Here is a 13,968-nt window from a genome sequence, read left to right on the forward strand (position 1 = left end):
CCATTTTACATTAAGAGAAAAGTGTATAACAGCTGTATCTCACCGATACTCACCTATGGGGCAGAAACGAAGAGGCTAAAGAAAAGGGTAAAACTTAAGGACATAATAGCGAGATATATGGAAAGAAAAATGGTAGGTGTAACGCTGAGAGGCAGGAAGAGGGCAGGGTGGGTCAGGGATCAAAAACGGGTCAATGACATCCTAGACGAAATCAAGAGGAAGAAATGGGCTTGGGCAGGCCATGTAATGCGAAAGGAAATACAACCAATGGTCCTTAAGGGTAACAGACTGCACTCCAAGATAAGGGACGCGTAGCAGGGAACGGCAGAAAGTTAGGTGGGCGGATGAGATTAAGAAGTTTCCAGGGATTTATGGCGGCCGCAGCTAGCACAGGGCAGGGTTAATTGGAGAGATATGAGAGAGGCCTTGGTCCTGCAGTGGACTTAGTCAGGCTGATGATGATGATGAATGGCTGCGCCCTTTACCAAGGGCATGGAGCAAAGGTTGCCACTGTACCTATTCGCGCGAACCGTTCATCTGCTCTCCAGGAACAGTGTTGCCCACGCGCAAAACTATTTCCGCTTTATACGGCATCTGCTTGGAGCGTTTCTCTGGAGGATTCGTCGGCGCCGGCTTTTTTTTTTGAAAGCGAAATTTATTGCCCCAGGGCATCAGTGATGGGTGAAGGTGTGATGCATGATCTAAATGAATGGAAAAAGGTTAGCTGATTTGATGAAGTCCAGTAGATAACGATGGTACGGTCCCTGCGTCCAGGCAATGTATGAAGCAGGGTTGCTTGGTGAAAGACCTGCTACCATCAGGTGCCGGCTCCTTGTAGGCTTGAGAGCTAGGCAGTCCGAGAGTTTTGACGGCGGTGCGCCCATGTATACGCCGAAACTCGAGCACGCGGCCTGCGAAACCATATCACGCTGCGCGGTGCGCACGACTCGCTGCGCCTCGACAGAGGTCATAGGAAACACCCAATATCCGTTTGGTCTTCGTTTCCGCTGCACGGTCTGAACGTTTGCCAGTGCATTTCGCGTGCTTTACGCTATCGGCGTTCCGCTGGTTTCACACAGTCCAGACTATATCGAGACAGCGGCGGAAATGAAAGCGCGAGACGATTTCCGTTGACACAGAGGCGGCCATAATCAAAGCAATGGCAGCCGAATTCGGTCTGGCGTACCCAGCCTCCACCACAAGGCACTGTTGTCATGCAGAGAAGCCGCGTGGCGACTGTTGTGACAAGCGTACTCGTGCGTCATGCGGAGAAGCCAACCAAAATGGGCACTCGAGATTGAATTTCTACCGAGGGTACGCTTTTACAGCGGTCAGTGCGGTAGAAGGCCTAGAAAATGACGCTTAACATTCAGATTTCAGGTGTGTCGGTCTTTGCATGATTCCGGTGACCACAGCGGTGACAGCACTCATCAGCAGCTGGTTAATTGCCAGTAATGTTGTTCTCGGTCAACGCTGTGGTAGGCAAGGCCACTGGAATGCGGCAATTGCGGCCGAGGTTACTGACAGCTAAAAAGAAGCAACGGCTATAACGAAATAGTAATGGAATAACGAGGATCCTTCAACTTTGTTGCAATGCGATTCAACTGTAACTAAGAATAAAGTCATCTTATTATAAGAATGAGACCAAGAGTGCCCTTCATGCCTTGAAGCAAATGACGGATGCAGTCATGATTTGCCATAAATTCTTCCGAGTGAATTTGCGTTATCAAGAAGGCTAGTGCAGATTTTACACGCATGCAGCCACAAAGATTAAATATAGTGTGATAGAAGGAAGCAGAGAGATTCTTTATTTTCTCCTCAGTCATGAACAATTTATGAAACAATTCACTTTTGAGTACATAAAAAAAGGATAAATAATACATAACACAAAACCTGAACATGTGCATACCAAAAACAGCTTACTTAGAACAAAAAAAAACTTAATTTGACAGGTAGCAAAAATACCCAGTGTGTAACCTCTCACTCGTCATTCACAAACTCGCAAAGGGACAAACACACACACACCAGCATGCGCACGTGAACAAATGATGTGAACCTAAAGCTCGTCAGTGAACCGACTGGTGTTGTGCAGGTGCTCCCCATAGTCAGTCGCTTCACTTCCAACAAAAAGTTCGTGGTGGTCTACAATTTCTTGTATGGAGAGCTTGCCATTATTGTCGGTGTCAGCGTTGGCTATAAGATGCTCTGCTTCTTGTTCGGCGATTTCACTGGAAGCAAGGCAATGAAAGGAAGAAAGGAAGTGTGAGACCTTCATATTCATTTCCAGCATATAGGTAATCAGTATACAAATACTACAGCTTTACCGTCATTCAGCCAATGAGTGAAAAAAAAAACCTAAGCGCTCCTATAAAGAGCACTTTGATTACTTGTTAAAACAATATAACATAACAAATATACACATCTTTAAAATATGCATGCTGTTGCAAAAATTTTAACTCCGAGTACTCTAACATCACGCAATTAGAGACAGCAAATCTGTGTGGAAACGTTCAATATTGCCCTGTAGTCATTCAGTGCACACGCGTTGGCATTGTTAGGGGAAACACTGAAGTTGCTATGCCAGATGGTCATCAGCAGGATGCCACTAGGCTACTAAATTTTAATGAGAAGATGATTTCCACGAGGTAGGTGCGGAGCCGTGCAGAACGCCTGAGCATAGTGATAAAGTACCAATAAAATGTGGGCAACTCGGTTCTGGTTCGTGCTGGCAAATGCGGTAGCTTTTGAGTCTTCCCATGAAAATAGTGGGGATGACAATATGTCTTGGATGACAGAGCAGTCAATAAAGGCTTAAACTGTGGAGGCATGTTTCAGACAGCTCCTTTGGCATTGGTTGCTATAGTTTAGATACGTTTGACTGGATCGAATGGGGTGTCCATACCATCCAGTTCTGTTAATTGATGGGAGTTGAATTAAGCAGGTTTTACTGTATATAGCTTATTCAGAATGTCTTGTCTGATGCTACTTAGGATTCGGCAGACAAATGGTGGCTATGACATCAATCTGGACTCAGGTCATGTGCCTCCACCCCCCCTTCCCAGAAAAAAGCATATAACCATTCCTCTGCCATTTTCATTCACTGCGATTTTTACGCTAGCCTGCCCCAAGAGCAGGAATGAAAATGTATGAACAAACTGATATAACATCGAATTTTTTTTAATGCTTCATCTGACATGAAGTTTACTTCAACATCAAGCCGTCGTTTGGCTGTAGAAAAAGAAATCAAAACAACATATGAGAAGAAATGCAATTATAAATTGCCCGACAGCTGTAGACAAATCCTAATGTTGCGATCTATGTTTACTAATACATTGTGCATCATTACAAAGAAAGAACACGTAAGTAAAATTTGGTGTCCGAATTCCATTTAACATAAGTCTGTGTCTCAATTACTCTCATCTAACCATAATGCTCCCCATAAAGCAGGTATCCAAAACCAACAAATAATTGCAAGTGTCTTTTCTTTTCCAATGATTTTCTGCATAAACACCTACCATAGCCTTTAAACCTTGCATAGCAGATAAGCAGAATACACTCACTCGTTTCCAGGCAACAACCAGTTCATTGTTTCCTCCTTGTCAAGCTTCCTGTCACCATTCTTGTCATAGTCCACTTCAAAGCGCTCCTTCTCCGCTATGTACTGCTCGTTGCTGAGTGGCTTGTCTGGGTCTTCTGTCGTGAACTCATCGATGTTGAGGTAGCCATCTTTGTCCAAGTCCCTCCGTTTCATTGTCTCCTCGTACAGTGTCTAAATAAAAAAAACACCACAGTTTGTGTCAATTTAACGTGACGAATGATAGCGCAAAGCAATATACTACGGTTTTAAGCTGGGTTAAGCGGTTTTAAGTTCAGTTTTCATTATCAAACAACGAACGCTGCTTCAGAAATGGCTGAACACTTGTCTGTGTTAAAGTTCTGTTAGAATGTTAGAATAAGAAGTCTAGCTATGTGTACCAAAACTTTGTATAAATATGGCTTTCAAGGAGACTTGTACATAATTGAAATTTGAGGAGCAGAACACATACAACAGTTGACTTCAGTACCAAAAACGTACCATATATACCGGAATACATGACGTGATTTTATTACTGAAAAAAAAAAAAAGCTAAAGTTGCCCCTCATTTTATATAGCGGTCTTGAGTAGAATGTCAGTCACAGTCTGGCAAACTACGGCGTGCCTGCTTGCAGACAGATACCTAGCCAAAGCCATATAGCCAAAGGATAGCCAAAGCCAGTGGACAAATGCTGCAACACGTTGTCGTGGGATGCGCTGGAATCCCACCACGCGCCACTACAGACTCTTTACCGGATGCGCTTGGCTTCAGCCAGAACTCGAACAGGGCTAGACGATCACAATGACAAAGTGCCACCAGGAACATTGGTGGTGCGTTGGTGCAGTGCGGCGGTTTTGGCCATAGACAACCATAGTGTCGAGTGTTAAAGTCGTATTGTGTGAACAACTGTTTGCTTTTTTCCTGTTTACTTTTTGTTTCTGACTTGACCATGTCATACACTCCATGGCCCACCCATTAAAAACAGTATGGGCACTATCACCATCTCCAGCAGCTTGCATTTTTTTTTCCTTCGCTGGTGTGTTCAGTCGTCACATGCACTGTTTTGTTCAACCTTTGGTGCAATTCCTCATTAGCAATGAATAGCGGCACACAAAGGCAGTTTACAGCGGCTTTCAAGAAGAAAGTTATGGAGTTCACCGAAGCGAACAGCAACATAGCTGCTTAGTGCCAGTTTCGCAATTCAGAAAAGAGCGTGTGGTATTGGCGTGGACAAAAAGATAAGCTGTTGACGTGCAATCCACGTAAGTTGTCCTTTTGTGGACATCGCGCAGCGCACCAACAACTTGCGGATGCACTTCTGGACTTTGTGTGGCATCTTCACTTCGTGCACGCTTACTACTCATGCCTGCATATTCAATTCACTGCAAAGCTCTGGAGCTCGCGCGTGAAGCTGGACTGCACAGAGAAGTGTTCAGCATACCGAAATCACGGGTGTGCCATTTCATGTGGTGCAAGGGATTTTTCTTGCACCGGCGCACACTGATATGCCAGGGAGGAGTTCGCTGTTAAGCTCGTCAGCTTCAAGCAGTTGGTAATTTGGCTTTGAGAGGAGCAAGACAAACTGCAATGCTGATGAGACCCCAGTGTACAAACTGCAATGCCCATGAGACCCCCAGTGCGGTTCAACATGCCTTGGTCTAACATGGTCAGCGAACACGGCATCGAAGAGGCTACACTTCTGTTAACAGGAAGTGAGCACTCGCACTTCACTGTCATGCTTGCGTGCACAGCTGATTGCAGAAAGCTACCACCTTTTTGATTTTTAAACACAAGACCATGCCAAAGGAAGCTTTTCCATCAGGTGTTGTGCATGTTAATGAAGAAAGGGTACGTGGGTGAAGCCGCAATGATACACATGGTTCTACATACACAAGAAAGCAAAGTCCTAGAGTGCTAAAATGCTCCATACTTATAAGAAAGTTTTCAGCATTTCCTTTGTCTTTTTTTTTTTTGCACTTGTAGCAGATAACCTTTCCTTCTTCCTTTCATTTGCATGGTGCAGGTAACAATTTAGCCTGTAACTTGTGGACAGCACAAGATAGAATCATAATTCTTTTTGCAGAAGGTAGAAGAGCGTTAGGGGTTATAGAAACAAATAAAAATTCATAATGTCATTTTCTGAAGAAAACTGACATTTCAAGTGTGTCATCATACCTAAGCAGATCCTAGTCTACTAATCTGGCTGAAATAAAAGCAAGGCCTGCCAAGTCCTGGCTCACCTCTTGCATTTCGGGGAATTCGGATGGGTGAGAGAACTTGGGGAATTCGTCCTTGTCAAGTACACCATCGCCGTTAGCATCCGCCGCTTTGAAGTACCGGTCATCCTCCTCAAGAAGCTGAAATGAAAGTTTCCAATTCATTCAATGCCTCCACCCCCTCACAACAATTGAAAAAGTTGAGAAAGCCTTTTCATTTTTTTTAATTTGCATTAGGCAACATCAACAGTCTATATTTTGTGAATTGCGAGCTGCATAAACTTTATGCAAGTTGTCATTCTGATCCAAGTCTTGTGGTAGTTTTGCTCAATTAGAAGCATTTTATTTTGCTTTTTAGTATCTTTGTTCACATTTACTCGGTATACATTTTCAAAACCATTTTCAGGTGTTTTATTACAAACAATAACGATTTCTGTGACCATGTTATTGTACATAATTTACCTTCTGCACATCTACGACTGCCCGCTTCCCCCCTCAAATTGTGCAGCTGTGGCAGTGAAGACATATATAGAAAATTTTGGGATTTTATATAATTTTCACTGCATAAAATGCAATTACTAAAATAGTTTCAGAAACGAATTTAGAGCTTCTCTGTTAAATGTCACTAGTGCTGTCTTCATACCTCAATAGGATCCAGTAACCTCACAAGATCTACTTACCCCACCGCTTAAGCTATTGAAGGCACCATAACTAGGAACACTATATTTGTTCACTGATTCATGTGCAGAATAAATGCATTAAATTAGTAAATATATCAATATATCATTCACACAGTTCCCCAAGAACTGAATCCACAGACACTATCTACTGCAGCCAATTGTAATGTGCAGTATACAATGAGCATGCCTCATTATTTTTACTGTTAAACAGCACTGATCAACACAGACTGCCTAGGCACAGCAATTGTTCACGGAGGCATTTTCTCCAACAATCCAGGCTTCTCAAAACTGGCAACTGACAATATAGGACAGCTGTCTTGCATATACAGTAGTTGATGCTGACTGTTTTTTTGTGAACGACTACAGCTGAAAATGCCTTCTCTCGAAGGCGCCACATCCCTGTCACATCCACAGATGTTAGCTGGTTTTTTGCTTAAAGTATGTCTAGCGAAGACTGCCACTAATGACATAGACTACCCCACACTACAACTACAAGTTCACTACAAGAATGAAAGCCCTGCTCCTGCAGTGCTCCTGCAGTGAGGTCTGGCAGGCAGTGCCTTCCACGCTTGCTCTTACATAAGGCTAGCCATCTATTCAATCTTCGTTAGTCAACATGGCATTCTCAGACTGCCCTTAGCAGTCTGCAGAGTACACACTTGCTTCTGGCTGCTTCTTAGGGACTCTGCAAGACTTGACAGTGATTCATCTGGATTTTGAGTGATCGGCGTACGATACAGAGCCTGAAATTAAAAGGCCAGCACACTTTAGTGAAGAGCCACCTGGCACTTTCGGCAATCACAGCAGTGAACGCCGGTTATGACAGATGTCCAGATGGAAATAGGATTGCTGCAGCTGTTGTCACTTAGGAAAGAATACCTCACTCACAAACAGAAAAAGAACCAAGACAGTCCATGTATTGTTCTCAGCTTCATGTTCCGCGAGGCGTGAGATGCTAAAAATGGCTTGAAACAATGGCGAAGCAAAAAAGTGAAAACAAGAAAAAAGTCCACTGGCTGGCCTCACCTCACTTTAGTTGAATCATTAGCCCCTCTAAAGCCGGCTTAAACAATAGGCACAGTGCATGTGCTTTTATGACATCTTTGTTATTATAGCTGGCAGCTGTTGAAATGAATAAACAAAGGAAGTCTGAAAGCTGTAGTGGATTGCGAATGCTTGCATGTGCAAGAAAAACTTGCAGCTCTGGTGCCTGCAGTTACAGAGGAAATGCGGAGAGAATGCAGGAAGAAATATGGCCAACTAATCCGTATAAACACATCACGATCGAACTTGCTATGGTGCTTAAAGAGCTGAAATGCAAAAAAAAAAAACTATGCAAACTTTGTGTTAGCGGTCATCAAGGTCAAACTGCAATGATGGTAGACAGTTGCCACAAATGGAACTACAAAACTGTAAGTCAATTTCTCTCAACCCATTCCTACATTAACCCCTAAGAGGTTGGCAATATGACAAAAATGAATAAAATAAATAAACACACCAATATCTAATAAGATACCCACTGCCATTTTTGCACTAAGAATTTGCTGCCACCTTCCATTATAGAAATTCAGTTTATAGTGCATTAGGCCAAAAGGACCATTCCAAATAGGAAGCATCATGAATGGCATATTTTTATTACAGCCATTAGAGTCTACAACAAAAACTGAAATGGCAAAAGCAGCCAAGACCAATCAAATATTAAGCGCTGGCAATGCACTGCCTGTGACAAATCAGTAATTTTGTGTAGTTGGCTGGTTGTGTGTAGCGCATATATGTACAGTTGTAAAGCATGGATATAGGCCCACACTTGTAAGAAACAGCAAACAACACATTTTTTATGAAACCAATCTGTGCATGCCATGGTTTACACAAAAGCACATCACGAGGCATACACGAAGTCGTTATGAGAACTAGTCTGATTTTTCACAAAGTCAAGAACTAAAAGATCTCTCACTTGTGGAAAAAAAATTATAAGGAACCGAATGGCACAGTAACTGTCTCATTCTCAGAGAACAACTAAGAAGGGATGAAGAGAAGGAGAGAGGCACAGTAGAGGAGGGCACTCTGTAATAATTTTGACCATCTGGGATTCTTTAACGTACGATGATACTGCACAGCTCATGAACGCCTTTTGTGTTTCACCTCCATGAAAACACAGTCACCAGGGCCAGGATTTTATCCTGCACTCTCACACTTATGTGAAGTAGAAAATGGCATCCTGTATGCACTCACTGAATCTGAGGGACTTGATGCATGCTACATAATTTCACTGTACTACAGTGAATCTACATTTTTACCAGAGCTAAATTTGATTCAGTTTGCCTCAGCATCTGACCTGCATTATCTTTTATTTCAGACAAATCACTCAATCAGAACTTTAACTGCTAGGAGCCACAAAGGTGAAAGCAAATAGGCTTCCACAAGCTACAAACTATGCAAAAATAAAAGAATGCTTAGCAATACGCACCCTCAAGTCACTGTCTTCACTGTCACTGTCCGAAATCTTCTGTGGGGAGCCAAAGGCTTCGCTCACGTGCTCGTCCCAAGTCACTTTGCCATCACCATTCTTGTCTTCTTCTTCAAACCGCTCCTCTGCTTCCTCTTGAGTCAGTAGCCTTCACAGTGCAAAGGACAAACACAGACATGAAGAACGAAGAAACTGCTGGAAGGAAGCACAGCAGGAGCAAGCTTAGACCCAAGAAGCTTAAATCCCCCAATTGTCATGCCTTTAACCGTTATGTTAATCCCACGCTGATGAAACTATGGTATGTGGTAACTATGGTGTAGTGCCACGGTAACAGAGCGGTCCTGCCACTAAGCAAGATCTGGGCTAACATGAGCGCGTACGTTAAAGAAAGAAGACTCTTATGCTCGGCTTTGCACAAATCCATCACAGGAAGTTTTGCGGCTTTACTATACCTTGTGCTACTTACTTGAATGAGCGCAGGATCCAGTCAATTAGCTCAAGTCTGTCCACAAATCCATCTTTATCCTTGTCCATCTTGAGTGCCAACTCCTTCAACCTTGCCTTTGCTTCTTCGGGGGGCAGCTGGTCGTACTCTTCAGCCGCATCTTTGCTGCCTGCAAAGGAGACATTTTACCTTACAATTCTGGCACTACTAAAGAACAGCTATTTTTAGCAGGAGGAACGATTGAGGATTCGAGAAGTGGGAGATGGCAAGCATAAGCCACAAGTTGTGCTTCTATTTCTAGCGCTCGGTCGGGTTTCGCACATCCACGGGCCTACAAGGAGGAAGTGACAGCAAGTAAGGACGCTGGCAACGAGCTTACTTAAGAATCACTCGTGCATAACGGCTTGCTCACGTGTCGAATGATGAGCCGGCGTGGAGTGAGATCGCCGGGATAGCCCGCGATAACCCGCGATTGTTTCGAACAAGCCTCCCACGTAGCTTACCCAAGATTGCTTCGTGATCGAAGCTCGCGTCATGGTCTTTAGCGTCGAGATGATTGTGTCCTCGGGATCCGATCGTTCCGTCTTGTACCCGTTCCTTGTTGAGTCCACTGTGATGACTGTGGTCGTGACAAGACACGTCGAACACGATAACCAAAACGTGGAACACCACCGCCACCCAAACCAAGCCTCTCGGCATCGCACGCGGAAGCATCGCAGTTCGATGTATTCACAAAGTTCCTCACTGTCAGCCTAGTCCACCGGCAAGCAGCTGATGACACTGACGACTCCGCACAGCTTCTAATCGCACTTCAGCTTCTCAGGATGCAGCTGCTGTCATCGCCGCGAGAGAGCACAGTAACGTGCTCCACTGCCAATGCCGCCGATGCTTCCACAATCCGACTGCAGCGCCACGGTGGAACGGTAAAACAAGAGCACACTCCCACCATTGGCGCGTCTTTCAAATGTTATAAAGTAATGAAATGCTTAAACTTGAACGGTTCGCCCATTCCGATCCGCATATGTTTGTTTGGTAAAGCAAACACTTGGTCGTGTGGCATATCTGTCGTACAATGAAAGGAATTTTCGGAATTGAATTGGCACGCTGCAAGGAGTGTGCTTATCCGGTGTGCTTGGTGGGGAGCGCGAGCTAGTGGGTTGAGGAGGGCACCCGAATTAAAATTCATTGGAAATTATAAGCGCATTGCACTTGGCACACGACGAGAAACGTATGCGGTGCCGCATGTGTGAAAAAGAAAATAGACAGTTTGGAAGCAAAAAGGGACAAATAAGGCATTTGTGGAGTTACGAGTGCTCATGTCCCCAATCGTTTTAATGTTCGTAAGCTTAGAGCCAGTAAAAAAAAAAAAGTCCACAAAAAACGGTTGAAATCATGCACTAGTTGGCTTCCAGTTGCGCTTTGGAAACCTGTCATGATTCATTGCTTTCCTTTACTTTTTCGCGATGACTCTTAATTATATTGCTGTTTAACAGTGGCTATGTGAAGGGGTGGATAACGCTAGTCTTCAAATTATTCTGTCTCTATGCATTTGCATGAAAATTTTTCCGCATATTAAAATAGCTTTGTGACTACTCTAAAAACAGGAAGGAAAAGATTTTTGCTAGCCCCGGCATCTGCCATCGATACTGAAGCACCTGAGCTGGGGCAGCGGAAATAAAGGATAGCAGGCAGAATGGAGAGATGAAATGAAAGAGGTGAGGGGACAGGAAGAGAGGAAAGCGATGCAGTGCCCGTTGATATATCTAGATTGAGAAGAAAATTTCATACCAGAACTTTAAAATCATAGAGCTACTACTACAATTTTGAAAGAAAAAATCTGTCTTGACCTGCATTATTGTCCTAGGAGTGCAACAAAATAGACGGGGTCAGAATATACCATACTGTCATGGAGGTATGTGGGCAGAAAAACGTGACGAAAAAAAAAAACACCCGTTTTTCGAGCGTTTCCCTGCAATGCATAGCCGCCCACGGTTAACGAAACAATTTTTTAGAGTACTTACTGATCAACTTCAGCAATAAAATTTCGGGACGACATAAAAACGAAGCATATACAAGCGGATAAAACAATTTTCAAAAATAATTTTTTTTGGCAATATTTTGGAATTGCAAAGCTTTGTACCCCCTTAATGGAGCACTGCTTAGTCATTCATGAGCCACTTGAAGTAGGTACAGTCGGGGACAGAGGTTTCTGGACCACGTGTTCGATAAACGAAGCCTATAGCTCAATCGTTACCCACCTGCTGGGGACCAGGCTTGTGGAGGTTAAAGAACAGGATTTCAACTTTCGCCTCCACAAGTCGTTGTTGTTTACCTCACAACATGACACATACCCACAAGGGAGATTGGCCATAAATGGGCGGTGACTATTTGCATTGCAGAATGCATGCGGCAAGCATAGGATGGACCTAAAAGGTGCTGTCTCCATGGCCAGCCGCTAATAATGGAGCAATCGGATTCTTTTACGAAGCACGCCATCCAGAGACTTTTGTCCCTAGATCGCGACAGACTCGATCAGAGACAGGAATTTTCCATAACTGGCATTTTTCTCTCATTATTTCAGTTGCGATCGAATTGTACTGACGTTCGCATGTTTTACGTCCGTAACTTTTTTTTCTTTCGTGCTTCGTGTTGACGTACAGAATAATTTTCTGCATCTAAAAGCGTAAAGATCGCGTATAAAAGCTCTATTAGGCGCGATAAGTTTGCACTCTCATTCTTCGTACGGCGGTATTGTATTGAGCGCACTGCCGTTTCGCTGGAATTATAAACTCTTTAAAGAAAAGTGGCTACAGTAAACAGTCTGTTTTAAACATTTTCGGTAGTCTTTTCAGCAAAAAAGTAGCGTATAAGATGAGAACATTGTATATTTTTATTAATTTAATACCCCGAGAAAAGAAGCAACCCATGCAATGCACCAAAAAATTTAGTATTTTTTTTTTCAAAGTTCCCGCGCCCCTATGTTAGACAAAAGTTGGCCCTACTTTGCCAAACAGTGTGGTCAAACTTTGGGTACTCTTTTCACGGCTACCGTCGGAATAGCGACAGTAGACGCCAGAACCGAGCCGTAGACCGCTGTAGGCGCAGCTGTTTCATCGCCGTTCGGCTTTAAACCTTTCTATGAGCCACAGGTAGGTGAGCCCATACCTGCTGAATAGGGCAGTGACACCGTGAAATTCCAGCTGTCTGTTTCCTGTTGATTTCCCGGAGCGCATGATCCGTTAGACAGCACACTCCCGGCATCGCCAACAAGTTGCAGGCTTGCTTATCATAGGAATGGCCGCGTCCACATTTCGTGTCGCTCTCGTCCAGCTCGCTGTAAAAGCGAGCAAAGCCGAAAACCTCGCCAGGGCCGGCGATCAAATCAAGAAGGCAGCAGCAAGCGGCGCTAAGCTTGTGTGCCTACCAGAATGTTTTGGCTTTCCGTACGGTGTCCAGTATTTCCCGAAGTACGCCGAATCGATCCCGGGTGAGACGAGTGAAATGCTGTCGAAGGCAGCGAAAGAGAACGGCGTTTATCTCATTGGCGGCTCCATGGCCGAAACGGAAGACGGCAAGCTCTACAACACCTGCCTCGTCTATGGTCCCGACGGCAAGATGCTCGCCAAGCATCGCAAGCTTCACCTCTTCGACATCGACATTCCGGGCAAGATAACGTTCAAGGAGTCGGACTGTTTCACGGCGGGCAGCAGTCTGACGACGTTCGACACACCTTACTGCAAAGTGGGCCTTGGTATCTGCTACGATCTGCGCTTCGCTCAAATGGCGCAGCTCTATGCCAAGCAAGGCTGCAAGCTGCTCTTCTACCCCGGCGCCTTCAACATGACGACGGGACCTCTTCACTGGGAGTTGCTTCAGCGCGGTAGGGCTGTCGACAACCAGGTTTACGTGGCCAGTGCTTCGCCGGCTAGGGACGAAGGCGCGTCTTATGTCGCGTGGGGTCATAGCATGCTGGTGGATCCTCTGGGCAAAGTCGTTGCTTCGGCGGACGCCGCGGAAGATTTGGTTATAGGTGACGTCGACCTCGAGCACTTGCAGTCCGTGAGGAATCAGATACCGATCACGAAACAGAAGAGAAGTGACCTCTATGACATCGTGAGCGTGGACGCTGCTGGTGATGGAAATCGTGCGCCCTGAGTGAATAGTATGGTCACGTACCATTAACTGGGTTTTGATTTTGGTGACTTCTGTTTGTCTCGCAATAGACGTTACAGTTCTCGCGTAGCGTCTAATAAATTTCAGTTCATCTTAGAAACAACAAACAGAATTTGTGTACATATTGCCACTGTTGATGAGGCTGCTGTGCCATTTATTTTGCAAACGCTACTGTATGCCACTGTTGATATCAGCAAGCACTTGTGGTATGCTGTACTTGTGGCTTTGCTTTGTTTCCTGTGCTACATTTGCAAACCTTCTCCATCTTTCAACGGTGGGTGAAGATACTTGAGCAAATATGAAGTTTTGGACTGAAAATTTACATTTTAGCGTTGAGGTGTCTGTGCCATTTTACATTCTTGGAGCGCTGGTCAGGCACAGCATGCTGTTGACATATTTAGGGAGCTGACTG

At 44.5% G+C, this 13,968-nt stretch overlaps 2 protein-coding genes across 2 annotated transcripts; one reads left to right on the forward strand and one right to left on the reverse strand.

The window, feature by feature from the left end:
* Nucleotides 1-1,791: 1,791 nt before the first annotated feature.
* Nucleotides 1,792-10,289, reverse strand: LOC144108778 (reticulocalbin-2). Its single transcript, XM_077641958.1, has 6 exons — nucleotides 9,887-10,289; nucleotides 9,405-9,552; nucleotides 8,939-9,086; nucleotides 5,816-5,932; nucleotides 3,561-3,769; nucleotides 1,792-2,228 (listed from the first exon to the last, which is right to left on the reverse strand). The coding sequence occupies exons 1-6, from the start codon at nucleotides 10,095-10,097 to the stop codon at nucleotides 2,057-2,059; spliced, it is 1,005 nt and encodes a 334-aa protein (XP_077498084.1). The 5' UTR covers nucleotides 10,098-10,289; the 3' UTR covers nucleotides 1,792-2,056.
* Nucleotides 10,290-12,442: 2,153 nt separating this feature from the next.
* LOC144108804 (omega-amidase NIT2-like) lies at nucleotides 12,443-13,662 on the forward strand. Its single transcript, XM_077641985.1, has one exon. The coding sequence runs from the start codon at nucleotides 12,678-12,680 to the stop codon at nucleotides 13,536-13,538; it is 861 nt and encodes a 286-aa protein (XP_077498111.1). The 5' UTR covers nucleotides 12,443-12,677; the 3' UTR covers nucleotides 13,539-13,662.
* Nucleotides 13,663-13,968: the final 306 nt, after the last annotated feature.

This window comes from Amblyomma americanum, chromosome 10 (genome assembly GCF_052857255.1).
Source record: "Amblyomma americanum isolate KBUSLIRL-KWMA chromosome 10, ASM5285725v1, whole genome shotgun sequence".
NCBI classification, from domain to species: Eukaryota; Metazoa; Arthropoda; class Arachnida; order Ixodida; family Ixodidae; genus Amblyomma; species Amblyomma americanum.

Bases quoted from the DNA above. Each gene is read 5' to 3' on its own strand.
- LOC144108778 (XM_077641958.1), bottom strand. From the start codon at position 10,097: ATGCTTCCGCGTGCGATGCCGAGAGGCTTGGTTTGGGTGGCGGTGGTG. The intron at 9,553-9,886 runs GTAAGCTACGTG...TCTCCTTTGCAG, and splicing joins CGATCACGAAGCAATCTTGG to GCAGCAAAGATGCGGCTGAA. The intron at 2,229-3,560 runs GTGAGTGTATTC...CCTTGCTTCCAG, and splicing joins TGGTTGTTGCCTGGAAACGA to TGAAATCGCCGAACAAGAAG.
- LOC144108804 (XM_077641985.1), top strand. From the start codon at position 12,678: ATGGCCGCGTCCACATTTCGTGTCGCTCTCGTCCAGCTCGCTGTAAAA.